The sequence below is a fragment of the Hyperolius riggenbachi genome, chromosome 10, assembly GCF_040937935.1.
Source record: "Hyperolius riggenbachi isolate aHypRig1 chromosome 10, aHypRig1.pri, whole genome shotgun sequence".
NCBI lineage: Eukaryota > Metazoa > Chordata > Amphibia > Anura > Hyperoliidae > Hyperolius > Hyperolius riggenbachi.
The window spans coordinates 51,069,848-51,097,312 of NC_090655.1; the positions used below are offsets into that span (position 1 = coordinate 51,069,848).

The 27,465-nt window shown below is 43.0% G+C and overlaps 1 protein-coding gene across 1 annotated transcript in view; it reads left to right on the top strand.

Annotated features, from left to right (window-relative positions):
• PTPN6 (protein tyrosine phosphatase non-receptor type 6) overlaps positions 1–26,544 on the top strand; it is a 102,729-nt gene extending 76,185 nt beyond the window's left edge. The window contains exons 8-16 of the mRNA XM_068257958.1: positions 1,274–1,353; positions 2,187–2,336; positions 2,805–2,939; positions 10,269–10,423; positions 10,505–10,572; positions 14,025–14,176; positions 21,413–21,492; positions 21,573–21,700; positions 26,302–26,544. Of these exons, the coding sequence (XP_068114059.1) occupies positions 1,274–1,353; positions 2,187–2,336; positions 2,805–2,939; positions 10,269–10,423; positions 10,505–10,572; positions 14,025–14,176; positions 21,413–21,492; positions 21,573–21,693 (941 nt within the window). The 3' untranslated portion in view covers positions 21,694–21,700; positions 26,302–26,544. The remainder of the gene's footprint in view (positions 1–1,273; positions 1,354–2,186; positions 2,337–2,804; positions 2,940–10,268; positions 10,424–10,504; positions 10,573–14,024; positions 14,177–21,412; positions 21,493–21,572; positions 21,701–26,301) is intronic.
• The last annotated feature ends 921 nt before the right edge of the window (positions 26,545–27,465 follow it).

The window sequence follows — 27,465 nt, forward strand, 5'->3', positions numbered from 1 at the left end:
CCCTAAGTATATGTTTCCAGAAGTAGCCCCCAAAATAGGTAGCCAGAGGGACACACCTGTAGAGGCAGCCAAAAGTAGTCCGCCAATGTAAGTAGCCCACCAATATTTGTAGCCTGATGTGCTCCCCTCATGCAGAGTAGTGCAAGCACAGGACAGTTAATCACCTCTCCAGGTTCCACCAATAATCTACCTTCCTCTACAGTCACCATTTCTCTGATTCCAGTGCCATCTCTTCATATAAGCATCAGCGGCTAACCTGACCAGAGAAGGCTTTGTAGTCATGGAGACAGGGATGCCTGGAAAAGGTAGCTCACAGGTGGATATGAAGTGGTCAGTTCTCTATCCTCTGCTCCGCTTTTGCTACTCTGCATCTTATGGGGCCAGCCATGGGTCTCCATGACGCCAGCCATGACACAGTGCTCCCTTGGCTATGGGCCCCATAGCGCCCACTATGGCTGCTATGATGATCCCTATGTCACTGGCTGGCTGCACTCATACAAGACTATGGAGTCTGTTTATAAAATCACAAGAAGGACTGCTGTAATCCTCTGCTGCAGTATATTACTGCAATCCTCCATTCATTTATGGTGCTATATTTGAAACCACAATGAAATACAAATACTGCAGATAAGTGCAGTGATAAAGTAAGCAATTTCTTTGCCTTATGCAATGGCTTCCTGAGGTGGTACATCCACAGTTACATGCAGCCAATACTACGGTAATATTGCATCCGCACAAAGCTGCCCGCTTGTGCACTGTGCCGTCATTCCTGCTCCCACCCCCATAACAACAGAATGCATTGCTAGCCTATAAGCTAGTGATACGTCTGTGCAGCTTTTGGCCCCGCCTCAAACTGTAGCCCAAGGCATTGAGTCCTGTACCTTGCGGGCAAAAGCAAATCTTACAAAAAAAAAGATAGGTGGCCATCAAGGGTGAGCCCAAAGTTGGTACTTGCCTAGGGTCCCATTTCACAGTAATATTTTTCTGGGTGGCCCTGGGGGTTGGCGGGGGAATTTGGCACCAAAGATGGGCCCGTAATTCATCTTTCGGGTTGGAAGGGTCAGATCTATTGGGGGTCCATAAGGGTGGTGATGGGGTCGCTAAGGCTGTTCTGTCACCATTTACCATCATCTGATGTTTATCCCTTTAGAAATTGACTAGAATTTCCTGTTTAGCTCATTTTCCAAAGAAAGTTTGTGTATCATTTATATCTGAGATCCCGTTACCTATCTGACATTCTTGTTCTTCTCCTGTTCCTCTCTCTTTTTTACAGTTGACCACACCAGGGTTGTGTTACGTGACCGAGACCCTTCCATTTCTGGCTCTGATTATATTAATGCCAATTATGTGTCGGTGAGTGATACTGGGAATGGGATGTAGGATGGTAGTGAGAGGATATACTATTGATCATGGTGGGAATAGAGCCGCTGTAGCGGACTGTATCAGAGATCCTGGGAATGTGAAGTAATACAAAATGGGAGGACATACTATTGTTCATGGTGGAAATATAGCCACTGACTGTAGCAGACTGTATCAGAGATCCTGGAGAGGGAATGTAGGATTATAATGAGAGGACATACTATGGTTCAGTGGTGGGAATAGAGCGATTGTACCAGACTGTATCAGAGATCCCAGGAATGGGATGTACTGTTGGATGGTTGTGAGAGGACATAATATTGATTGGTGGTGGGAATAGAGCCACTGTAGCAGAGATCCAGGGAATGTGAAGTAATATAAGAGGACATACAACATTAAGCATGGGATTGGGATGGGACTGAAGCTTCCAATAGCATTTGATGTAAGATTATAATTGGGGTGGAAATGAAGCTGCCATAGCACACAATGGCCTCAATTCACTAAGCTTATCTCCTGTCTTTAATAACGTTTCTATAGTTATCACCATGGTGATGAGGCATGTAGTGTTCAGGAAACATTTTACCTCAGGCAAACCTAACTTTAACTCTTCAATCCTTAAAATAACTCCAGAATTCTAAAGTTAATGACAGGCTGTTAATTAACTGCTTATGAAAATAACTACAGAGGAGGTAACTTAAGGAATGAAGAGGTAAGATAACTCTCTCACTGTGTGGTGGCAAGTTTTCTTTTGCCTTATTATCTCCAGCATGATCTTAGTGAATTGAGGCCATATGTAATATCATAATTATCATGTGACGTTTTTCTGGCAGAATCTGCTTTGGGGAGATGAGGAGCCCCTGAAACGTTTCATTGCCTGCCAGGGTTGTCTGCATACCACCACAGGAGACTTCTGGGAGATGGTGTGGCAAGAGAACAGCCGTGTCATTGTCATGACCACAAAGGAGATCGAGAAGGGCCGGGTTAGGAAACATATTTTCTCATTTTCTCTTCTCCCCTGGCTAGTTTTCCACATCCTTCCTGTTTCCTTCCTTCACCCATCTATTATTCTCACCTCCCTTTTAGACCCTTCATAGTTTATCCCCCCTTGTCAGTCTTCCACGTCCTTCCTGATTCCGTCCGTCAGCCATTCTTTACTCTGGCCTTCCAGCTCCTTCCTACTTCCTTCTCTTCTCTGGCCAGCTTTCCAAGTCCTTCCTGTTTCCTTCATCCATCTATTCTTCTGTCATGTCTTCCCGGTCCTTGCCTCCCCCCCTTTCTTCTTTCCCTGCCGGGCTTCCAGGTCCATTTTTCACCATTATACTAGTTTTCTGATTCTATTTTACATACTTTTTCCATACTTATTGATAACACAGATTATATTATTTTATAATACCTAGCTGTTGTTGATCCCTATATTACATAGCTAATTGGATTTGTCTCCATTTTAGACTAAATGTGTGCTATACTGGCCAGACGTAGGGACCAGTGAGAAAGATTTTGGTCGGTTCCGGGTGGAGTTGTTGTCAGACCATGAGGCCATGGAATACAAAGTCCGAACATTACGAGTCTCTCTTCTGGAAGACGTGAGTACGGCAGTCCAGAGATGTTTATATCCTGCTTACTGTGATAGTTTATCTGTATCTTATTGATCAAGATGAAGGAAAATATTACATTTTGTCCCACAAGCAGGCTGGTAGTTCAAGAAACGGTGAAGCTCATGAGCGTGGGGCTCTAAATACCAAACTACATGAGCCATAAGAATGAGACATACCCTGCAAATGGGGGAAGTGAAGCATCCCCCTCTCTGTAGGGCATTGTTGTCTAAGGTTATGGAAAATGGGCTCACCCCAACTCAAGTGCTCCAGAGCAGGTGGGGGCCAGCCACAACCATGCATGCTGGTAGAACCCAGTTGGTGACTTATGGTGGAAAATTCCCTGAAAACTCAGGAAAGAAATTACTGAATCAGAATGCATACGTTTTAAAGACCCTAATAACCTTACACCAAGCACTGAGATCCCGACTTGCAAATTGCCTAGATTAAATTAGCAATGTCTCTTTGCCACTTTCAGTCCCTTGCTTTTATGTTTTTTTTTTGGGGGGGGGGGGGGGGGGGGAGACAAGAGTTACAAGGAGTTCCCCAAACTGTTAGAAGCAATTTCAAGGCCACTGCATGCATACAAACCAAGTCATCTTCCCCGCTGACTGTAATGTCTGTCATTGTATACAGTGGTGTGAAAAACTATTTGCCCCCTTCCTGATTTCTTATTCTTTTGCATGTTTGTCACACTTAAATGTTTCTGCTCATCAAAAACCGTTAACTATTAGTCAAAGATAACATAATTGAACACAAAATGCAGTTTTAAATGATGTTTTTTATTATTTAGTGAGAAAAAAACCTCAAAACCTACATGGCCCTGTGTGAAAAAGAAATTGCCCCCTGAACCTAATAATTGGTTGGGCCACCCTTAGCAGCAATAACTGCAATAAAGCATTTGCGATAACTTGCAACGAGTCTTATACAGCGCTCTGGAGGAATTTTGGCCCACTCATCTTTGCAGAATTGTTGTAATTCAGCTTTATTTGAGGGTTTTCTAGCATGATCCGCCTTTTTAAGGTCATGCCACAACATCTCAATAGGATTCAGGTCAGGACTTTGACTAGGCCTCTCCAAAGTCTTCATTTTGTTTTTCTTCAGCCATTCAGAGGTGAATTTGCTGGTGTGTTTTGGGTCATTGTCCTGCTGCTGCACCCAAGACCGCTTCAGCTTGAGTTGACGAACAGATGGCTGGACATTCTCCTTCAGGATTTTTTGGCAGACAGTAGAATTCATGGTTCCATCTATCACAGCTTGCCTTCCAGGTCCTGAAGCAGCAAAACAACCCCAGACCATCACACTACCACCACCATATTTTACTGTTGGTATGATGTTCTTCTGCTGAAATGCTGTGTTACTTCTACACCAGATGTAACGGGACACGCACCTTCCAAAAAGTTCAACTTTTGTCTCGTCGGTCCACAAGGTATTTTCCCAAAAGTCTTGGCAATCATTGAGATGTTTTTTTAGCAAAATTGAGACGAGCCTTAATGTTCTTTTTGCTTAAAAGTGGTTTGCGCCTTGCATATCTTCCATGCAGGCCATTTTTGCCCAGTCTCTTTCTTATGGTGGAGTCGTGGACACTGACCTTAACCACCTTAGCGGTATGGACGAGCTCAGCTCGTCCATCACCGCCAGAGGGTGCCGCTCAGGCCCTGCTGGGCCGATTTTGATCAAATAAAAAGCAGCACACGCAGCCGGCACTTTGCCAGCCGCGTGTGCTGCCTGATCGCCGCCGCTCTGCGGCGATCCGCCATGAGCAGCGGCGAAAGAGGATCCCCCAGCCGCCCGAGCCCTGCTCAGCCGGAACAAATAGTTCCGGCCAGCGCTAAGGGCTGGATCGGAGGCGGCTGACGTCAGGACGTCGGCTGACGTCCATGACGTCACTCCGCTCGTCGCCATGGCGACGAGGTAAGCGAAACACGGAAGGCCGCTCTGCGCTCTTGGGGTAATTTTGGTCGGCCGGCCACTCCTGGGAAGGTTCATCACTGTTCCATGTGTTTGCCATTTGTGGATAATGGCTCTCACTGTGGTTTGCTGGAGTCCCAAAGCTTTAGAAATGGCTTTATAACCTTTACCAGACTGATAGATTTCAATTACAGTACTTTTGTTCTCATTTGTTCCTGAATTTCTTTGGATCTTGGCATGATGTCTAGCTTTTGAGGTGCTATTGGTCTACCTCTGTGTCAGATAGCTCCTATTTAAGTGATTTCTTGATTGAAACAGGTGTGGCAGGCCTGGGGGTGATTACAGAAATTAAACTCAGGTGTAATAAACCACCTTCAAGTTATTTTTTAACAAGGGGGGGGGGGGGGGCAATCACTTTTTCACACAGGGCCATGTAGATTTGGAGTTTTTTTTTTCTCACTAAATAATAAAAGCCATCATTTAAAACTGCATTTTGTGTTCAATTAGGTTATCTTTAACTAATAGTTAACGGTTTTTGATGAGCAGAAACATTTAAGTGGGACAAACATGCAAAAGAATAAGAAATCAGGAAGGGGGCAAATAGTTTTTCACACCACAGTATGTATCTCTCCAGAAACACTATTTTAAAGGGAATCTGAAGTAAATCTGAAGTGAAAATAAACTTTAATAAACTTTAAAATATTGTTTCTAGAACAGGAAGAGTTAAGAAACTTCACTTGTTTCCTATGCAAAAGAGCCGCTCTGAACTCTCTGACTAATTTAGTCATAGAGCAATTCTATTTTCTGAAGCACTGATCTCAACCTGTCTCTCACTGTTTCTTGTTTGTTTAAAGTGGATTTGAGATAAACTTTTACTCATTGCATAATCATGTTCCTTTTATATAGTTTATATAGCATTCCTCAAGCCAAATAGTTTTTTTTTTTGTTTTAATACTCTAATTCCCTATAAACGAAACAAGCCTCGCCCACAGCTGTCTGAGAGTGTAGCAAGGGCTTATGGGAGCCCAGTCTAGGCAGGGGCAAGAGGAGGTTACTAGCCAGAGATTTCAGAGGCAGAGGAGGGGGGGGGGGGGGGTTTACAGACTGAGGGCTGGAGATACAGATCAGCTTACCTGTGTGTAATGTTTACAAACAGAACATGGGCGCTCTCATTGTATCAGAGAAATAAATAATCATAAACTGTTGAAGCTGTTTGCAGCTAGATTTGTTGTGTAAACTAATCTAATCTAAACTTTAGATAACATATATAGACAAGTTACTTGTCATAGTTAGTTTTTCAACTCGGATCCGCTTTAAGGTTTTTTTGCCAGAAAGTTCAAAGGGTCATTAGCTCTGCTCTGTTTCATAGTTTAAATACAGTAGTTTGTAAACTGCAAATAATAGGGAACGGTGCAATGTTATAGAAAAACAGCTATTTTTACTGAAAATAAAAATGAGACTATTTTCTTTGCTACTAATGTTCTATTAATTATCCGTACTACACATACAATTCATTCTGTCATAAGTTTTTTTCTGCTTTAGTGTCACTTTAACTGTCACATAAACTACAAAAAGTGCCCTTAACCACTTGCCGACCGCGCACTCATAACGTGCGTCGGCAAAGTGGCAGCTGCAGGACCAGCGACGCAGATGTGCGTCGCCGGCTGCAGGCCAATTAATCAGGAAGCAGCCGCTCGCGCTGTCAATTCACGGCGGGGGGCTCCGTGAATAGCCTGCGGGCCGCCGATCGCGGCTCGCAGGCTAAATGTAAACACAAGCGGAAATAATCCGCTTTGTTTACATTTGTACAACGCTGCTAACAGTAGCAGCGTTGTACTAGATCAGCGATCCCCTGCCAATCAGCGGCCGGGGATCGCTGTCACATGACAGGCAGGAGCCTGTTAGAGGCTGCACAGGACAGATCCGTTCCTGTGCAGCCTCCGATCTCCGGGGAAGGGAGGGAGGAGCGGGAGAATCCTGCGGTGGAGGGGGCTTTGAGGTGCGCCTCTGCCCCCCCCCCCCCCGCGCCAGCCACACGCAGGCAGGAGCGATCAGACCCCCCCCAGCACATCATCCCCCTAGTGGGGAAAAAAGGGGGGCGATCTGGTTGCTCTGCCTGGTGTTTGATCTGTGCTGGGGGCTGTAGAGCCCACCCAGCACAGATCAGCGAGATCAGCGCTGGTCCTTAAGGGGGGGTAAAGGCTGGGTCATCAAGTGGTTAAAGAGAAACTCCAACCACGAATTTAACTTTATCCCAATCAGTAGCTGATACCCCCTTTTACATGAGAAATCTATTGCTTTTCACAAACAGACCATCAGGGGGCTCTGTATGGCTGATATTGTGGTGAAACCCCTCTCACAAGAAGCTCTGAGGACCGCGGTACTGTTGGCAGTTTGTTACAATGTAACAAGGTTCATAGACAGGAATTAGCTGTTTACAGCTGTCTCTAACAGCCAAAACAGCTAGCAGCAGCTACATAACCTGCCCACAGTAAAAATGTCACCATGTAATAAATATCAGAATGTAAATCGGGGAGAGGAAAGATTTTACAATTGGCAAACACTGACTAAATCATTTATACATAATTATTGTAAAAATGAAGCACTTTTTTATTACACTATTTAGACCGGAGTTCCTCTTTAACTGAAAAAACTACGACTCCCATATTCCATGAAACAATGTAACAAACTTTATTGAACAAATTCATTAAATTAAATAAAAATAAAAACTTTGTTAAAAATTCTCCATTACACACGGATTATAATCAAGGCACCTCCAGACCAAATGTATAAATAATGTCTGAATAAATATCAAGTTCAAAGCTGACGGATTGGTAATGCAATGATGTGATAAAAAAAATATAAAAAATACTTGGTGTATATCACTCTATTAGATCCATATAGAGAAAATACAAAAACTGTGCAAAAATATGATAAAAATCTATAAAAATGCAAAACGGAGTGAAACAAAATATTCCTGTAGTGATGGTCAATAAAGAAAAAGTGATTGTCAAGTCAGCTAGTGCTTAGATGGGATGCGATGCGCGGATCTCATCGCATAATACAACAAAATGATTATAGTGCTATAGCGTGCATGTAAAAAGTGCTAGGTGCTTACCAAGGAGACAGCTGAGATGCAGATCAATAGAGGGAAGGAGAGCCTGGCCCACCTCCAGACCAAATGTGTAAATGTCTAAATAAATATCAAGATCAAAGCTGACGGATTGGTAATGCAATGATGTGATAAAAATATATCAAAAATACTTGGTGTGTATTACACCATTAGATCTACAGTGGCATACCTAGGGCATTTGACACCCGGGGCTGGGTATTAAATGTGCACTCCCGTTCCTCCCCCCCCCCACGCAAGCACGCACCCACCCGCGCTTGTTGACGCTGCTGATCGTTAGACGGGAGATGAATGAATGGGAACTCAGTTCCCATTCACTAATCTCTGTCCCCGTGTGAATGATTGCAGGCATCAAAAAGATGCTGTGATCATTTATTTACTTCCGACAGAGCCCATGCACGCATTACTCCCTATAGCGTACTATAGGTAAGCAATAGGAAGTTATGTGGGAGGACATCTTGTGGCCAAATAGTAAAATTACACCTACACACAATTATTAAAAAAAAAAAAAAAAAGACCCACAAATACATTTAAAATGAACACTTTACCTCCCACACTATCCCATAATCACCCCAAAAATGTTTTGCATTGAAAAAAAAATAAAATAAAATACATAAATAGTTACTTTAGGGGCTGCATTTTTTTTAATATGTAAGTCACTGTTCATTTTTAAACTATGGGCTTGTAAATTGTGACGCAAAACTGAAAAAAATGCACCTATTTCTAAATAAAGTATTGACGCCATACATTGTACTAGGGAAATATTTTGAACATTGTAATAACTGGGACAAATGGGCAAATAAAATGTGAGTTTTTATTACGGTTGAATGTATTATTTTAAAACTATAATGGCCGAAAACTGAGACCTAATGAATTTTTTTTCAATTTTTTTTCTTATTTTCCTGGTTAAAATGCATTTACAATAAAATAATCCTTAGCAAGAAGTACCACCCAAAGAAAGCCTGATTGGTGGTGAAAAAAAACAAGATAACAGATTGTTTTGTTGTGATTAGTAATAAAGTTATAGGCAAATGAATGGAAGGAGCACTGACAGGTGAAAATTGCTCTGGTTTTTAAAAGTGAACTGAGCATCATTTTTAACTTCCAGGGTAGCTCTATAGCAAATTAAAAATGCATTCTAAAATGTGGTTTATTATTAAGAAAAAAAACTTTCATTTTACCTCATCTTTTTACATTTAAGGGTTAAAATAGGCAGTTTCCCTCTACCTCTTCCATGCATGGACTTGGGGACAGAGGAGCAGCCACAGAAAAGAGACAGAAGAGGTTTTTACCACTGATAATGAGAAGGTTTCCTAACAAAATGGAAAACTTGCATGCAGAGTTCAGGCCAAGTGTACCCGAGGTGTAAAAACTTAAAAAATAACATACTGTAAGAAGAGGTAAGCCTCTGGATCCTAATGAGGCTTTCCACAGCATCTTCCAGTCCCCCGTCGCCGAGCGTGGACCATCCAAAGATTACCGTTAAGGGCTTGCTGGTAATCTGATTAATGCAGCGCTCCTCTTCAACACGAGTGCAGCTGCACTGCGCCTGCCGGGACACTGCTGCGCCTGTGCAGTAAGTCGGAGCCACTTATGCACAAGCAGCTTCATGATACTGTGCAGCATGACCGCGCTTGTGCCAGAAGGGGAGTGCAGGGCCGATCAGCTGGAGGGTCCATGAGCACCAACGGGCAACCAGAGAACTCTGTGGAAAGCCTCATTAGGATCCAGAGGCTTCCCTCTCCTTACAGCATACGTGTCAAACTCCAGCCAGTGGGCTAAATCTGGCCCTCAGAGCCATTAAACCTGGCCCTCAGGTGGTTCCCCCACTCTAGACCACCAGGGGAAGCTATATTGGAGGTGAAGCCCTAGAACACCAGGGAAGCCATACGGGGAGGGAGGGGGGAAGCACTAGACACTAAGGAACTGTAGTGTTTAGTTTAGGGAGGGTTGGGGCCTCTATACTCCAGTGAACTGTATAGGGGAGGGGGTCACTAGACACCAGGGAACTGTATAGGGGTTGGAGAGTGGCCATTAGACACCTGAGAACTTTATAAGGGAGGAAGGTAGCAATTGAGGAGGGCCGTGACTAGGTCCCAGTGTATAGTTTTGGCCCACTTTGTCTTTTCTGTAAGGCAGGGGTGTCAAACTCAAATACAGACACCAACAGCACAGGTTCTCTTTAATAATATTGTTCCAGCTGTGTGAGACGATATTGATGTGTCAGTTATCTCTTTGCCAGTAGGTTTGATATGTACGGGTACTTCCTGTATTTCCAGCCTAGTGACACCCGAGACATCGTCCACTACCAGTACCTGAGCTGGCCAGACCATGGAGTTCCCTCTGACCCAGGCGGCGTCCTGAGCTTCCTAGGTGAGGTGAACCGGACGCAGGAGAGCATGCCAGGAGCTGGACCTATCATTGTCCACTGCAGGTAACCATAACACTATCCCAGCCACTCCTATCTTCTCATATCATCTATGTCCATCTCTCATCTCACTCATTCCATCCGCAGTGCCGGGATTGGCCGAACCGGAACCATCATTGTTATTGACATGCTGGTGGACATCATTCAAACCAAAGGTGACGGAGATCTCCAAAAACACCTGTGAACATATCAACACATCTGTGATCTCTACTTTGCCTGTTGCTTTAGTCATTTACCTGCTGCTAATACATTATTTGCTATTGTCCCATTCTGCTCCATTTGTTTACTGGGTTTCTCACTTTAAAGGGAACCTAAACTGATAAGGATATGAATTTTTCCTTTTAAAATAATACCAGTTGCCTGACTCCCCTGTTGATCCTGTGTCTCTAATACTTTTAGACACAGCCTCTCAACAAGCATGCAGATCAGGTGCTCTGACTGAAGTCATTCTGGATTAGCTGCATGCTTGTTTTAGGTGTGTGATTCAGTCACTACTGCAGCCATAGAGATCAGCAGGACTGCCAGGCAACTGGTATTGTTTAAAAGGAAACATCCATATACCTTTTAGTTTAGGTTCCCTTTAAAACTAAAGCAAACTTGAAGTGAAATTAAGTTGACGAGATACACCGTTGTACCATTAGTCCTTATCCTAAAGAGGACTTTCCTGGAGTCCCACAGTCTTATTATGGTTAAAAATGTTAAAGATCCAAGATTTCAAATTTTTGATGCCTCGAGTGAATAGTGTTCATTCATTGCCCTAAATATATGTACACCCACTCAATTAGTGTCAGCTTTCAATTAAGCCAGAGATGAAAAAAAAACCCAAACAGACGAGATAAACTATTGCTTCTATCCTCAAAGAATAGTTATTGAAGGGCGCTGCTGTTATTTTAAATATGTTCCCACTTCTTCCTGCTGCTTTTCCCTCAAGGCCTTGGGTATCCCCTTTTCCCTTCCCAAACACTAAAATAAAAATTGTTCTCTAGAGGGCAGCGCTGGACTTGATTTAATTTTTATTTGATAAAATTACAATGATCAGAAAAGTCATTAATATGTATCCAAACGTGATTAAAATAATCTCATATCGATATGAATGTTAATTATGCTCCAAATACTGTACTATAAAGTATCTATCCTCATTATCGGTGGATGAGTATAAGGAGAATAAATTAAAAAGTAATCAGAATTAAAATGACATAAAAAAAAGTTACAATTGAGTATTACAGAAATCAGGTTCCAGACATATACTTCAGACAGTGGTGGGGAACGAGCAAACGAGACGCGTATGTGCGCACATTGCGAGGGGTAGCGGCTGACACCTGGCGCCCGTTTTTTTTAACGGGTGGGCCTTTTTACTAGTACCAATATATTTAATGTCTGATGAATTCTAGAGTTTGAAACCTGATCTCTGTAGTACTCAATTGTAACTTTTATTTTATGTTATTTTAATTCTGATTACAGTACTTTTTAATTTATTCTCCTTATACTCATCCACCGATAATGAGGATAGATAATTTATAGTATTTGTAGCATAATTAATATTCATATCGATATGAGATTATTTTAATCAAGTTTGGATACATAATGATTTTTCTGATAATTGTAATTTTATCAAATAAAAATTAAATCAAGTCCAGCGCTACCCTTTATAAAAAATGTATTGTTTCTACTCTCCTACTACTTTTTTAAAATATTTTTTTAAGACATCCCTCAGTTTTATTTAGTTTAAAAATGTAAAAACTAAATGTAATGTTTTATTGTCTCTGTTCAGTGATAGTCTTTTAAAGGAGTACTGTAGGGGGAGAAAGTTGAACTTGCCTGGGGCTTCTAGCGTTCCCCCGCAGGCGTCCTCCGGTCCCTGCCACCAGTTCAGGCGCAGACCGCTCCTGGTGATGTCAGCGGGAGGGAGGACGTGGCCGTGCATGCGCAGTGGTTTAACGACTTTAAAGTCGCAAATTCTGGAAGTGAACCAGCGGCGGTACCAGAGCATTGGTGAGTGGCAGCGTGGGCACAGGACGTCTGCGGGGGACCGTTGGAACCCCAGGTAAGTTCAACTCTTTTTTTTTTTTTTTTTTCCATACCCCCATACAGTATTCCTTTAAGTGTGTGAACTATTCACCTATTTTATCTCTATACTGTACTTAGAAGCTGTTCTCTTCCAGGAAAGTGTTTTAAGACTGTAATTCCTTATCAGTGAGCATTACGCTATAGCCCGACTAGGTCTGATAGGAGAGAAACTGTCACTTGCATAGCTGAATGCTAACTCTTTCAGGCTGAAAAAGAAACACAGCCTAGTTATTTATATATTTGGCCCTGTACATACACGTTTATCTCATCATGTTGCCTTGGGTACAGCGCTATACAGACACACACTGCTTGACCATAGTCAAGCAGTTGGACTGTTCTATGAAGAGGCAGAGAAATGATGCCCACGACTTGAGTGACTTCCAGGTGTGCTAGGTAAGTACGGAAAATATTCTTCTACTTCATCCTCATTTATTGCTTGTTTTTAGCGATCTGGTGGGGCAGATAGCTCAGCAACATCTTGCTATATTCTCAGCCTAGAAGGTGCTAAATGGCATCTCAGCTGAAGATTATCTAGCATGTGTAAGAGACTTTGCAATGAGAAAAAAAAAAGTAACACAGGCTAATTTTATGTAGGCAGGGGTGTGGCAATAGCCCTTGCAAGGAATGCAGTGAAGCGGGGCCCATAAGCAGCAAGGAGCCCCGTGGTTGGAGACGTTTTTTTTCCCCTGTCCCGAGAGACTGACAACTAAGGGCACAGAGAGAAAAAAAAGCTTTCTGCTCTCTGCACAATTGTTCTAATGACTGCATCTGGTAAGGAATTTTACTAAGCTTTGTAGACAAAGATTTGTAGACAGTCCCTTTTCGGTGTTTAGCTGGGTCTTGTGTACAGTGCCCAGCCCCCAACCTCTCTTACCCTTCCCAAATGCGGTGTACTGTAGTGATGCTGGAGGAGTATCTAGAGCCAGGTTTCACCAAACTTGTGCAATACCTTTTCAGTAACTGGTAAGACTGGCAACACAATGCTACAAAATAAGATGAAAGAGTGATATAAAACTTTAGTTAATCCAGAACAATTTAGGGAGGGACCACCGTATTTTGCTTGTGCTGAAACATTATTATAATAATATGTAAGGGAGCTTTAAGGAGAACTAACTCATGAGAACATCTAAGTCTACAAGGGCCTTTCTCCTTAAAGGACAACTAAGTGAGAAGAATATGGAGGCTGACATGTCTATTTCCTTTTAAACAAGATGCCTGGCAGTCCTACTGGTCTATTTGGCTGCAGTACTGTCTGAATCACACCAGAAACAAGAATGCAGCAAATCTTGACAGAAACACCTGCAAACAACTACAGCATGCTTGTTCAGGATGTATGGCTAATTAGAGGCAGATGATCAGCAGGGTTGCCAGGCAACTGGTATTGCTTAAAAGGAAATAAATACGGCAGCCTCCATATACCTCTCATTACAGTTGTCCTTTAATATAGAATGTAAAGCTTCTTTCACCATCTGCTTTTTGATTCTCAGATTTCCAGTCACTCTCCTCCAGCCTCCTCTGACCAATGTTGTGTCTCACTCAGGGCTGGACTCTGACATAGACGTGCAGAAAACCATCCAGATGGTTCGCTCCCAGCGCTCAGGAATGGTCCAGACTGAGGCTCAGTACAGGTTCATCTACGTCGCCATCGCACATTACATCGACTCGGCAAAGCACAAGCTCCGAGCTCTAGAGGTATCCACATCTGATACATAGTTACATAGTTATTTGGGTTGAAAAAAAGACATACGTCCATCGAGTTCAACCAGAGAACAAAGTACAATACGGGGCGGCATGTTCCCCGGCCTACGCATGCCTTCACCTGGGATTGTGGGAGTGGGAGGAGGTGTTTGGCATGCTGGGGTTCGGGGAACGTGTCGCCCTCTGGCTGCGTTACATAGACGATGTGGTTATGGTGTGGAAGGGTGACAGAAATAGTCTTCAGGAGTTTGTGAATTGCTTGAACTGTAATCAAAGAAACATCTATATTACATACACGTGTGATGAGGAAAATGTGACCTTTCTGGATTTAAAGTTGTTCAGAAGGGGTAGGAAATTATTCTCTAGCACATACAGAAAAGAAAGTGCAGGAAATACACTGCTTCATGCTTCGAGCCATCACCTGGGATGTCAGATTAGATCAGTGCCCACAGGAGAATTCTTGAGAATAAGGCGCAATTGTACCTCAGTTGAATTGTATAAACAGGAATCAGTGATACTAAGACAACGTTTGAAAAACAGAGGATACTCTAATAGAATGATCAAACGAGCTTATGTAAGGGCTTTAAAAACAGATAGGAAAAACTTGTTGGAAAAGAGAGAAGAGGAGGAGGAGCAAGAGAAAAAAGAAGTAGTGAGAATTGTCACTAGATATGGCAGCCATTGGGAGCAATTGGTCAATTTAAAAAAAAACTGGGGAATTCTTACCCTAGACAATGACATTGCACAAATATTAGGGGAGACGCCCCATGTGACGGCAAGAAGAAGCAGAAGTTTGGGGGATATGTTAACAAGAAGTGAATTTCGGAGAGATCAAAGTACCATAAGAAGAAGAAAAGGAATGTTCAAGTGTCAGAACTGTAGATTTTGTAGATGTGTCTTGGAGGGGGATACTTTCCATGACAGTGGAGGTACGACTGAATATAAAATAAGAGTGATATATCAGCTTATATGTCCATGTAATATAATTTACATAGGGAAAACAGGAAGGGACTTGGAAACACGCATAGGGGAACATATTAAAAATATCAAGGGTAAAAATGTCGATAGTGCAGTGGCGCAACATTTTTTGGAATTTCATGATAGTGACCCTAAGGGTCTAAGATTTAGAGGGATATATAAGTTGAGTATTAGCCCTAGGAGAGGGGATTTTGATAGTGTTGTTGCAGAAAGAATGTATGTGGATATACAAATGCAACACACGTGCTCCCTTGGGAATAAACGTAGACTTCAATTTGGGAGTTTTCCTCTAGGCGTGATATCTGAGTCCTGAACCTGCTAAAACTGATAGTTGTTTGGAGTGGCGATGGTATGGTGGCCTTCCTTTTGGGTTTGTTTGGGTCCCCTCCCTCCACTGAGGATTACATGTATTCTAAGTTATTTGACAAGAGATGTGAGGCTCCTTTAATAGGTGGGAAATAATAGTAGACAATAGGGGAAAGGAAAGACATCTTTAGGCTTTAAATTAGTAGCATTTAAAAGGCATAGTGGGATTTATGTGGACAAATCCTGATTGAGTTGTTTTATTCAATTACTTGGGATGTCATAATGAAAATACCCACAAGATGCCAGTAAAGAGTACAAATAGCCAGAGGATTTTTTCCAAAGTAGTGCCTGCAACTATAAAAAGGCCCACAAGAGGGAGTATGGAGCTTCTGTTCGCGTGTTTGCCTTGATAAAGTCAAATGGATTTGATGAAACGCGTTGGATAAAATTGGAATATCCAGGCTACCGTAGTTGGAGCAACCGCGGAAGGACTTGCCGTTTCCCAGCCGCAGGACCTGCCCGGCGTGGGGTCTGGTACAGGATCGTGCGGCCTTGTGGATCTAAGTCATCTATGCTGGAAGCCATGTGTTGAAAGCGGGGATGCCCGCAAGCATGGGACACGTGAGTGTATGACCGGCTGTTATTGGGCCAAAATGTGCAAGCGGTGTCAGCGGTTGCAGATGGAACCCCCCCAAGTGCACTAGGGAGGAGTTCTGCGGATTAGCCTGTTTATGCATGTGATTTTTATTCCGCCTGGAGAAGTGGGTGAGCAAATCCTCCTATCTTAACCACCATGATAGATGCCAATAAGGATGATTATTATTGATCTGAGACTGTTGGAAGCAAGTACCCGGCTGTGGGCAAACTGAATGGATTTTTTATTCTTTGAGGCTATTGTAGGATATCTGGACAGTGTTCATTATCAGTTTACGCCCGCTGGTAGGGTTTGAGCTCAGAGGCATGTGTGGGAAATAGGGGGATAGTACAAGAGGTGATCACCTGCTCCAGGGTTTTTTTTTATTAAAGGGGATGGTACAATACTTGGGGTCTTGTTGTATGGTGTGTAGTAAATTGTGTGCACAATAATACAGCATCTTTGAAGCAAATTGTATCCTCAAGTTATTTAATTATATAAAAGTACAACACCAGTCTGCTCCCTCACATAGCCCTGTTGATCCAGAGGAAGGAGAAAACCCCTTACAAGGCATGGTCCAATTAGCCCCAAAGGGAAAAAAATTCCTTCCCGTCTCCAGATGGCAATCAGATAAAATCCCTGGATCAACATCACTGGGCTTTACCTATTAACCCCCTTAGCAGTACGCAGTTTCTGCGTCTGCCGAGATGGTTTTTTGACCCCAATTTTTTTTAAACCACTTTAGCTAGCATTTCGCGAGCTAAGCGTATGTATTAGGTTGCTCCCCCCATGCCCGCCTTTCGCCGCCGGCTATACGTACCTAGCCACGATCCCACGAAGAGCGCAGTTTCCCGATCGGCTTCCGGCGTTGCTATGGCGACGATCGGAGATGACGTCATGACGTCAGCCGCAACCCCGATCGCCGTCATCGCAATGCCTGGAGCCGATTGGGCGGCTGCGCTAGCGTGGGAACGCTGGGGGGTACGTATCCCGGAAGTAATTGCGGGCGATCGCGGGGGTCCGGAGCAACTTTGTGCATACGCTTAGCTAGCAAACCGCTAGCTAAAGCGTATTGCACCAGTTTTTTTGTTTTTTTAAGTCCTGGGGCCATGTGATCCTCCGCGGGAGCTACCCCGTGTGTAGCACGGGGATACCGCTAAGGAGGTTAAAGGGGAACTGAAGAGAGAGGTATATGGAGGCTGTCATGTTTATTTCCTTTTAAGCAATACCAGTTGCCTGGCAGCCCTGCTGGTCTATTTCTCTGCAGTAGTATCTGAATAAAACCAGAAAAAAGCATTCAGCTAGTCTTGTCAGATCTGACTTTAAAGTCTGAAACACCTGATCTGCTGAATGCTTGTTCAGGGGCTATGGCTAATAGTATTAGAGACAGAGGATCAGCAGGGCTGCCAGGCAACTGGTATTGCTTAAAGAGAATCTGTATTGTTAAAATCGCACAAAAGTAAACATACCAGTGCGTTAGGGGACATCTCCTATTCCCCTCTGTCACAATTTCGCAGCTCCCCGCCGCATTAAAAGTGGTTAAAAACAGCTTTAAAAAGTTTGTTTATAAACAAACAAAATGGCCACCAAAACAGGAAGTAGGTTGATGTACAATATGTCCACACATAGAAAATACATCCATACACAAGCAGGCTGTATACACCCTTCCTTTTGAATCTCAAGAGATCATTTGTGTGTTTCTTTCCCCCCTGAGGGGGGAGTGCATAGCAGAACCACAACACTGAAGAACTTGGCAGCCTTCCAGACACAGGCTGACAAGTCTGACAAGGGAAAGATACATTGATTTATTACAGAGACTGTGATAGTACAAAGTGCTGCAGTAAGTCAGAACACATTAGAATAGCTTTTGGAACTTGTAGAATGATAAAAAACAGGATGCAATTTTTGTTACGGAGTCTCTTTAAAAGGAAATCAACATGACAGCCTCCATATACCTCACTCTTCAGTTCCACTTTAATTATAGCCATGGATGTCTTTCAACGCAAGGAAAGCATCTAAGCCCCCTTTAAATGCAGGTATAGAGTTTGCCATAACGACTTCCTGTGGCAATGCATTCCACATCTTAATCACTCTTACTGTAAAGAACCCTTTCCTAAATAAATGGCTAAAACGTTTTTCCTCCATGCGCAGATCATGTCCTTTGAGAAGGCCTAGGGACAAAGAGCTCATCCGCCAAGCTTTTATATTGCCCTCTGATGTATTTATACATGTTAATTATTTCCCCTTCAAGGCGTCTTTTCTCTAGACACTGATGTGTTTATAAATGCACTTAAAGGGAACCAGAGACGAACAGAGTACAAAAAATGAAAAAGCTTTTATACATACCTGGGGCTTCCTCCAGCCCCATAAGCCTGGATCGCTCCCACGCCGCCGTCATCCGCTTTCTCTATCCGTCGGTACCGTGTTCCGTACTTTTGGCCAGTCGGCAGAAACACGCGGCCAATTTTCCGCATCACAGGGGCTTTTTCATTTTTTGTACTCTGTTCGTCTCTGGTTCCCTTTAAGTGCATTTATAAACACATCAATGTCTAGAGAAAAGTGGCCTATTTAACAAAAAAATGGCCTGGTCTTTAGAGGGGTTTAGCACTGCGGTCCTCAAGTGGTTAAGAAGCTGTGGAAAGGGTAAATATGGTGCAGGCTGGCTGGAGAATGCTGTGATTATTAAAATTGCAGCTCACTCTGAAACAAACCCAAACCTAACCAGCTTCAATCTGCTCCTGATTGACCAGAACTCACCAAAAACCATGCTAGACCTGTACAGCAACACAACTTCTCAATGTACTGTAGTTGCAGTGGCATAGCTAAGGAGCTGTGGGCCCCGATGCAAGTTTCACAGTGAGGCCCCCCCCAAGCACTCTAACAATTGATAATTGATTTGGTGCACCAAATCCTGCCAATGGCAGCTGCAGTGTCAGAGTTGCAAGAAGGGGATGGGGAGCAGTTTATTAATGATTACTATTATTCCAAGTATCTATAGAAGTGATCATTATGAGCACAGGAGCAATAGAGAGCTAATACTGCGGTTGAGGGAGGGTCCCGATGCGGTCACTACCTCTGCACCCCCTATTGCTACACCCCTGTGTAGTTGTGCTCCCAACTTATGTAGCCCATGATTAAAAGGCTCCCTATTTAGAGACCCTCATTACAAGGCTTACTATATCGTTACCCTCATTATAGGACTTACTATATAGTGCCCCTCATTATAGGACTTCCTATATACTGTTGTTGGCTTAAACCACCCACAATATATAGAATAATTGCTGCTTTTGTGTAGAGATGTAGTCTGCATCACACTTTATTCGTTTTTTTTTTTTTTTTTTTTAATGTCAATTTACTGCATAATTCCAGATAGTTTTTCTTGAGACAAAGCTGATCACCTGCATTTTCTAGATACGTTACTTTGCTTTCTTGTATCAGGTCTGTTCCTAGAAAACCCAGTTCCTCATTTACCAGAAGCAGCCTTCCCCTTTTAGGACTGGATTGGTTATGAACCATGTGTCTGCCTGAACTGGAGAACTTCACACTACAGAATGAAAGCATGTGCCCAACAAAAACAAATACAATAAAATAGGAGTGTAAGCATTGGCAAACCTCCAAAAATGACATACTGGCTAATTAAATTTATTGTGCTCTCTAAAGTCTAGCGGTCTAATTAGCTATTGTGTCATGTTTGAGAGAAGGCCAACACTTACATTCTTGGTGAACCTGTTTTGTGAGTCCCCTACAGCAACACTCTTTATTTTACAGTTTCACAACATACTGGACTGTGCTGCACTGTCTCACAGTTTAGTTCTCTCACCTTATTTTCTGAGGTTCTTCATCATGACGCCAAGATTCAGTGGAGGAAAATTTTGGATTACCAGCCAATAGGGATGGCAATGCTTAGGAGAACTCATGGAGAAGCATCTGATAGTTCTAATAGTTCTATCAGCTGATAGATTTGTAAAGTTCAGTTTTGCTGTGATGACTTCCTGGTTTAATACATGATCATGACCAACAAATCAGCTGATCCCATGCTCCTCCGTGAGTTATTCTAAGCATTGCCATCCCTACCAGCCAATTGCTGTCTTGTGGTCCAAAACATATCCTAGAGCTCTATCAAGTCCTAAAATGTCTCAAGGGTCAACATGATGTCTTGTTTATAGCCTAATATGGCCTGTTGTAGATGGTATCAGTACTTGTGGAGAAAGAAAAAAAAACACAGCGAGACCGGGAGCCCAGTCTGGCATAATATCATTGAGTCACCAAGAGATAAGTGTAGATAAAGATGATATACTCACAAGGCTGGGTTGCTGAGGAAGCAACCACTCATAGAGCATGTGGGGAAGTACCGTCCCCATTTGGCCTTGTTCCTGGTATGGGTGTTGGTCACAGCTCCCAAAATGTCAATACTCTTGGAGGTCTTCCAGAAGTATCTGCTCCTTGATTGAGGTAACTGGTAAGCTGGTTATCAAAAGATAGCAAGGTAGATAGAGGTAAATCTACCTTGAAGAAGTAATGGTAAGAGAGTTGCAGTAGTAAAAACGTTGAATGTGCATAATAAAAATGTGAGAAGTTTTTAACTGCAGCACTGCAATTCATTTGTTGAGACAAGTCATGCATTTGAAAGGTGGGGTAATTGCTGTCTTTGTATTTGTGGCAGTGATTGATGCAGTTGGGGTACTGTGGGGTAATTGCTACATTTCATATGTGAGGTGATTGATGCATTTTAAATGTGGGGTAACTGATGCTGCTTTTTATATGTGGGGGTAATTTCTGCATTTCATATATGAGGGTAATTTCTGCATTTCATACATGGGGTTATGAGTTGTTTTATTTTAACTAAAACTGCAGTATTCAGTATAATTTGCGATGTGGCACTCTGTGATAATTAGGTGGATTTTGGGTCACAATTTTGGCACTCGGCCTCTGAAAGGTTCACCATCACTGTTCTAGACCCACAACTCAATAATTGCTCATGCTTCTAATAATTTTCTTATGGTCCTGTATCTGCACCAAAGCTCAGGTAACTCAAACTCGTAAGTGCACAACATTGTGCAATACTACATTTCTGGACAATCACAATGCTGAATAGTTTTATCATGAAACAATCATGTCACTGATTGGCTGTGCCATGGGATAATGACGTCAGTGATTTGTTGTGTCAATAAGTAATCAGTAATTGGTGATGTTATAGAATAATCAAGTCATGAATTTGGTTTGTCACTTGTCACATGAAAATGAGGTCACTGATTTGGTGCAGTCACAGGATATTCATGTGTCCATTTTATTTTATTTTTAATCTCTTGCAGAAAACAAAAGCTGCAGAGTCAGAGTATGGTAACCTGGGTCTGTCCTTGGCCAAGATGAAAGTGTCTCGAAGTCCATCCAAGTAATATTTCTGTGTTCACCATCAGTTTCCTTTTTTGGGGATCTTCATCCACTAATACCTGTTTGTATTGCATGTTGCAGGCCTAAAGAGGAAGGAACCCTGTACGAAAATCTGAATTCCAGAAAAGAAAAAAAGGAAAAAGTCAACAAGAAGTCATCATCTGAGCGGGAGAAGACACGAACCTCAGTGAAGAAGAAATAACGCAGAGGTGAGAGTGAATCGCTGCCCTGATCCACTGCAGTGCTCCTTCATCCTCTTATGTCATCTCTATCTAGCCGGGGTGTCAGACTCAATCATATATGGTGGCCAAAATCTAAAACACAATCTAAGGGCTCGTTCACACTAAAGGTGTTTTTGAACTTTTTTTTTCATGCACAGGCAATTTTCAAAATTGCCCTAAAAACGCGTGTGCAATGATTCCCTATGAGAGAGAGCTCACATCTCAGCGGTTCCTTTCCGATCTGTTCAGCAAAGCGCTGCCTGTGCCAATTTTGCCTCAATGGAATGTATAGAAAAACCGCAAAACGCTCACAAAATAGCCTTGCGCTGCAATTGCATTCGCATTTTTAAGAATAAATACATTGTATTTAGTGTTTTCGGGTCAAAGAGTTCACTTCATGACTTGCGTCACCGAATGAATTACAAAATCACTCTGAAAAAGCGCTTAGAAAAGTGCATTTTACAAAAACGCAGCGCGCAGTGGAGCGCCAGGAGGCGCTAAAAAAAAAACCAAAAAGCTAAACTGTTGCATTTTCATTTTTAGATGTTTAAAGAGACTCTGTAACTTAGAAAAGATCCCCTGGGGGGTACTCACCTCGGGTGGGGGAAGCCTCCGGATCCAAATGAGGCTTCCCACGCCGTCCTGCGTCCCACGGGGGTCTCGCTGCAGCCCTCTGAACAGCCGGCGACAGGCCCAACTGTAATTTCAATATTTACCTTTGCTGGCTCCAGCGGGGGCGCTGTGGCTGCTTTAGGCTCGGAAATAGACGGAAATACCCGATCTCCGTCGGCTCCGCTCTACTGCGCAGGCGCCGGAGACTTGCGCCTGCGCAGTAGATCGAACCTGACGCCGATCGGGTATTTCCGCCTACTTCGGGGCCGACAGCCGTCAGAGCGCCTGCGCAGGAGCCAGGAAGGTAAATATTACGTCACGGCTGTACGGAGGGCTGCAGCGAGACCCCCGTGGGACAGAGGACGGCGTGGGAAGCCTCATCAGGATCCTGAGGCTTCCCCCACCCGAGGTGAGTACCCCCCAGGGGACGTTTTGCCGTTACAGTTCCTCTTTAAGGTGGCCATACATCTCTCAGCTTGGCAATTGATTGACCAAATAAAATAAGTGCTGCCAAGTGCATGCCCGACCGACGATGCAACCAATTTTGGGTTGAAATTGGTTGCATGTATCGGACATGCTGCAAAATATTGGGCCATTGTGATCGATTGGGTGCATGGTGGTAACAGCAACAGAGTTGTGCGCCCCCTCCTACACTGCGCCCTGAGGCTGGAGCCTCTCTCGCCTCTGCCTCAGCCCAGTCCTGTCACCCTGTGTATTAAAGCTTTGTTTCATAGATGTGCAATTGTTTAAAAAAAAAAAAAAATAAGTGCAAGGAGGCTGTGGGCTTTGAATTATAACAATATAGAGAGAGAACATTGGAAGCACTCCTTGAGGCCTCATTCACACCTAAAAACGAAAACGCCAGTGTTTTGCATTTTTGTGCACTGTTTTCTTCCCTCCCTTCTGGTGCTCCCCTGTGCGCTGCATTTCTGGAAAAAGCGCTTTTCTAAACGTTTTTCCAGAGCGGTTTTGTAATTCACTCCCTGACGCAAGTTAGGAAGTGAACTCTTTGACCAGGAAAAGAATAAATGCAATGTATTTATTCTTAAAAACGCGAAAGCAAATCGGCGCACAAAGATTTGAGTGTTTGCGTTTTTCCTATACCTTCCATTGAGGCAAAATCACCCCAAAAATGGTACAAGGCACCACTTTGCTGCACTCACAGCGCTGATATGAACTTTCTCATAGAGATTAATTGCACAAGCGTTTTGTGGGCGATTTTAAAAATTGTCTGCACTTGAAAAAAAAAGGCCAAAAACGCCCCTAGTGTGAACAAGCTCACACAGTCACCTTTTACACGGGGCAAGGCTGAGCAGCACATCACCTGACCCTAAATCACCCCTATCTCACTATTCCTCAACCCTGCTGACCCCTCATTTATCCTTCTACCCCCATGTCTCCTGCCCTGACTCCCATCTACCCATCTCTTCTCATTCCCACCAACCACTGGTTATAGACACTCCCCTACATACCCATGCACAATCTATCTTTCCACCCTCATCTCTCCTCAGCTCCAACCTCTTGTCAACTTTACTCCATTGTCCTTCGCCTACTCTCCCTCATCTGCACTCCTACCACTACTTCACCTATGCACCCACTCCATCATCTCACTTGTACCTTTTTCTGATCTCTCTCCCCCATCTCCCTAGTCTATTGCTGCTAGCCCATGCCTCATCCATCTTTCCACATCAGCAAGTCCTTCCTTTCCCATCCCCACCTGTTATCTATATTACCAACCCACTATGAGATCCACCTTTTCACCTATCCTGCTGGTCACCAGTTTCTGCTACCCCCTTACCATCTGTACTACAAGCCCCATTGTGTTCACTCCAGTCCATTCATGTTTCTTGGTCTCTAAAAGGGCAGCTCTATATAGACCATTTACTTGTACTGCATGTAGTTAGGCTTGCCATCCAGGAAGCTTACCTCACGTTCAATTCCAATCTGACCATGGTTTTCCTGCCAAGCTATTTGTGTTGCCAGGTTAAGCAAACTGTTTCAAATTTTTTTTAGATAATCTAATTACTTCCATATCCTGTACCTTTATAGGAACTCTCCATAGGATTATCTAGGATAGGGTTTCTCAACTCAGTCCTCAAGTACCCCCAACAGTGCATGTTATGTGGAAATCCACAGGTCTGTCAAGACACTAACTTCCTCACCAGTGATTTTTTTTTTCTTTGTGGTTTTCTGTAAAACCTGCACCCTTACATGCCCTGTGCAGCATTACATTGCTGTTATGGTGTGCCTGGTTTTGGCGCCTGGTGCTGAGCACCGATACCACATGATTTGTGCCATTCCCCCACCCCCATCTCTTCCACCAAACTCTTTCCCAACCAAGATGGCAGGGTTTCTGTATTTTGTTTCTGTCTAGAACAGAACTGTAATTAGGAACAATTTTTCTCAGCAAAAATGTTAAAGGGTTTCTCCAAATCGCAATCTTACTAAAATTAAAATGCATGACAGTGCGTGTTAAAAATCAGTATGCAAAAAAAAAAAAATTGGTCACATTTTTTATTTAAAGTAAACTTGAGATATAAGAGATAGTATAACCTGGGGCTAATTATACATACCTGGGGCTTCCTTAAGCCCCCTTTAGGCTAATCAGTCCCTTGCTGTCCTCCACTATATGCCCTATTATCTTCGCCAGTCGGGGCATACTGTGCATGGTACCAGCTGCCGCAGCGCACATGGCCGGACTAGGCCTGCATCGACTGGCAAAGATAACGAGATATCTACTAGAGGATTTAGGCGGAGGATGATTGAGAGGTATCGATTAGCCTGAAGGGGGCTGGAGGAAGCTCCGGGTATTTATAATTTCTCTATACATTCATTTCATGCACTCTTTAAAAGAAAACCTACCTAACTTACCTCCCATGCAGTCTACTCCTCAGGCTGGTTTCAAAGTGGGACGTTAAAGTCCCACATTTCAGCAGCCAGTAACGCAGCCTAACTCACAGCACTGTAAAATCAATGTGCTGTTCACAGTGCACACGTTGCGTTAGGGTATAATGCTGTACGTTATATCCTTATAGAGCTGTGTTAGATTGTTTGCACATGCTCAGTGATTAGCCACATGGCTAAATAATATTTACTGCACTGTGGTGACTCCTGTTGGGACTCAGTGTTGTCCGGATCATGAACGAGTCGTTCATTTTATCCGGATTTTTTTGTGAGTTGAATCATCCGGATCATCACAATGAAAGATTCGGTTCACAGTGGATGTCTGTCTGGAAGAAACAGGAACATACAGTGCAGGGAAAGTCTTGTCCTGCTAGTCATTTCACCCAGTCTACTTCCCTAGTAAAATGATTCGGTTCAAAGATCCGGATCTTTTCAATGATCCAATTCAAATGATCAGAATCCTTAAAAAGATCCAGACTTCCCATCACTATCCTGGAGCGGCTGCTTTGAGAGATGCATAACGCAGCTCAATCTGACGTCCAACTTCACCACCACCATGCGTTGCGTTAGGGACACGTTATGCGACCTTAACGTCCCCTAAAACGCAACGTCTTGGTGTGAAAGTAGCCTCAATCTCTTTCTCCTCTTCTGTGTCCTGTTTGTCCACTGTGATCAATGGAATTCTCCGTCCTCCATTTTGAAAATTGCCATTACCCCATAACTGCTTCCTGGTCTGCACACTGTTAAACTGTAACATTGCCCACTTGAGCAATAGGGAAACATGGACATTACCTGGCATTGCCCTCTTAGCTATAACTGCAGCAACTGATATTTCATTTCTGACAAACTATTGTCAGAACTGGAAAGGATCACTGTAAGAAGAAAATGGTGCGCTTGAGAGGAACTGATGGTGAGGCATGTACTATTAATTTGCAGCTACATCATGTGTTTATTTTAAATAATTTTACTCAGTTCAGGTTCCCTTTAAGCAAGAAATCTGACAAATATTTGTGGCAGAGGTTCTTAATGAATCTTGAACTGACTGTGCTTTCTGTGGTCTGTTTATCCTGTAGATCTGCACTGTACTGTCCGTTACTGGGTGTAACCAAAAGAGTATTCCTCTGGATTGAAGCATACACTGTCGCTGTGCTCTGTTCCATCTGTCCTGGCATGTCTAGCTCCTCCCTCTGCCGCCTCTAACCATTGGGGTCAAACACCCCCCCCTCCCCCCCAATCATGACCTTGAACATGTTTACTTGAAGGATTTTATGGAATTTGTGATAATTTAATAAAGTGCTGAACACATGGAGTTCCAATGACTTATCAGTGTGAAATACTACTGTAGGCGGGTCATGTCATTTAGTGGGTGGTGACATCATGTGCCCTCCCCCCAGAATGGCAGTTAAGTGTTTTTTTTTTTAGTGGTAAAAAAAAGAAATTGCTGTAAATCTCTCCAGGCTTAAAGCAGACCTAAACTCAGAACTTCTCTGCACTATAAGATGCATAATAACCTGTAAAGAAAAAACATGTTACAGCTCATACACATCCTGTAATAAATCTGCAGTGTATCCACTTCCTGCTTTCATGGAAGCAGACATAAGATCTGTGCTTCCAAATTAGCCGCTCTGCCGTGGCGGTCAGCTGTTCTATTGGAGTCACTGTAAAAATGCCTATTAACGGTACAATTTTTCACTAAATATGATTTTTTTCGATGCGATTCAACGATCATAACTAATCTAAAGGCAATTATCAATTGTTCATTTACTGAACAATTCTTTCCTCAAATGCAATCATAAAATCCAACTTTTGGATTGATTTTATCCTGTAGAGCAATCGACCAAAGAATCCTTTCATATTGATTGCCTTAATAAATGGCAAATTTTCTATACAATTCGATCGTAAAAACGCATTTGGTGAAAAGATTGTACCGTTAATGGGCACCTTTAGTGAAAATAGGCTGTCTAGGATTTACTTTTTCATTTACATTTGTGTGTGGAGGCACATGAATACAATTCATAGTTACATAGTTATTTTGGTTGAAAAAAGACATACGTCCATCGAGTTCAACCAGTATAAAGTACAACACCAGCCTGCTCCCTCACATATCCCTGTTGATCCAGAGGAAGGCGAAAAAACCCTTACAAGGCATGGTCCAATTAGCCCCTAAAGGGAAAAATTCCTTCCCGACTCTAGATGGCAATCAGATAAAATCCCTGGATCAACATCATTAGGCATTA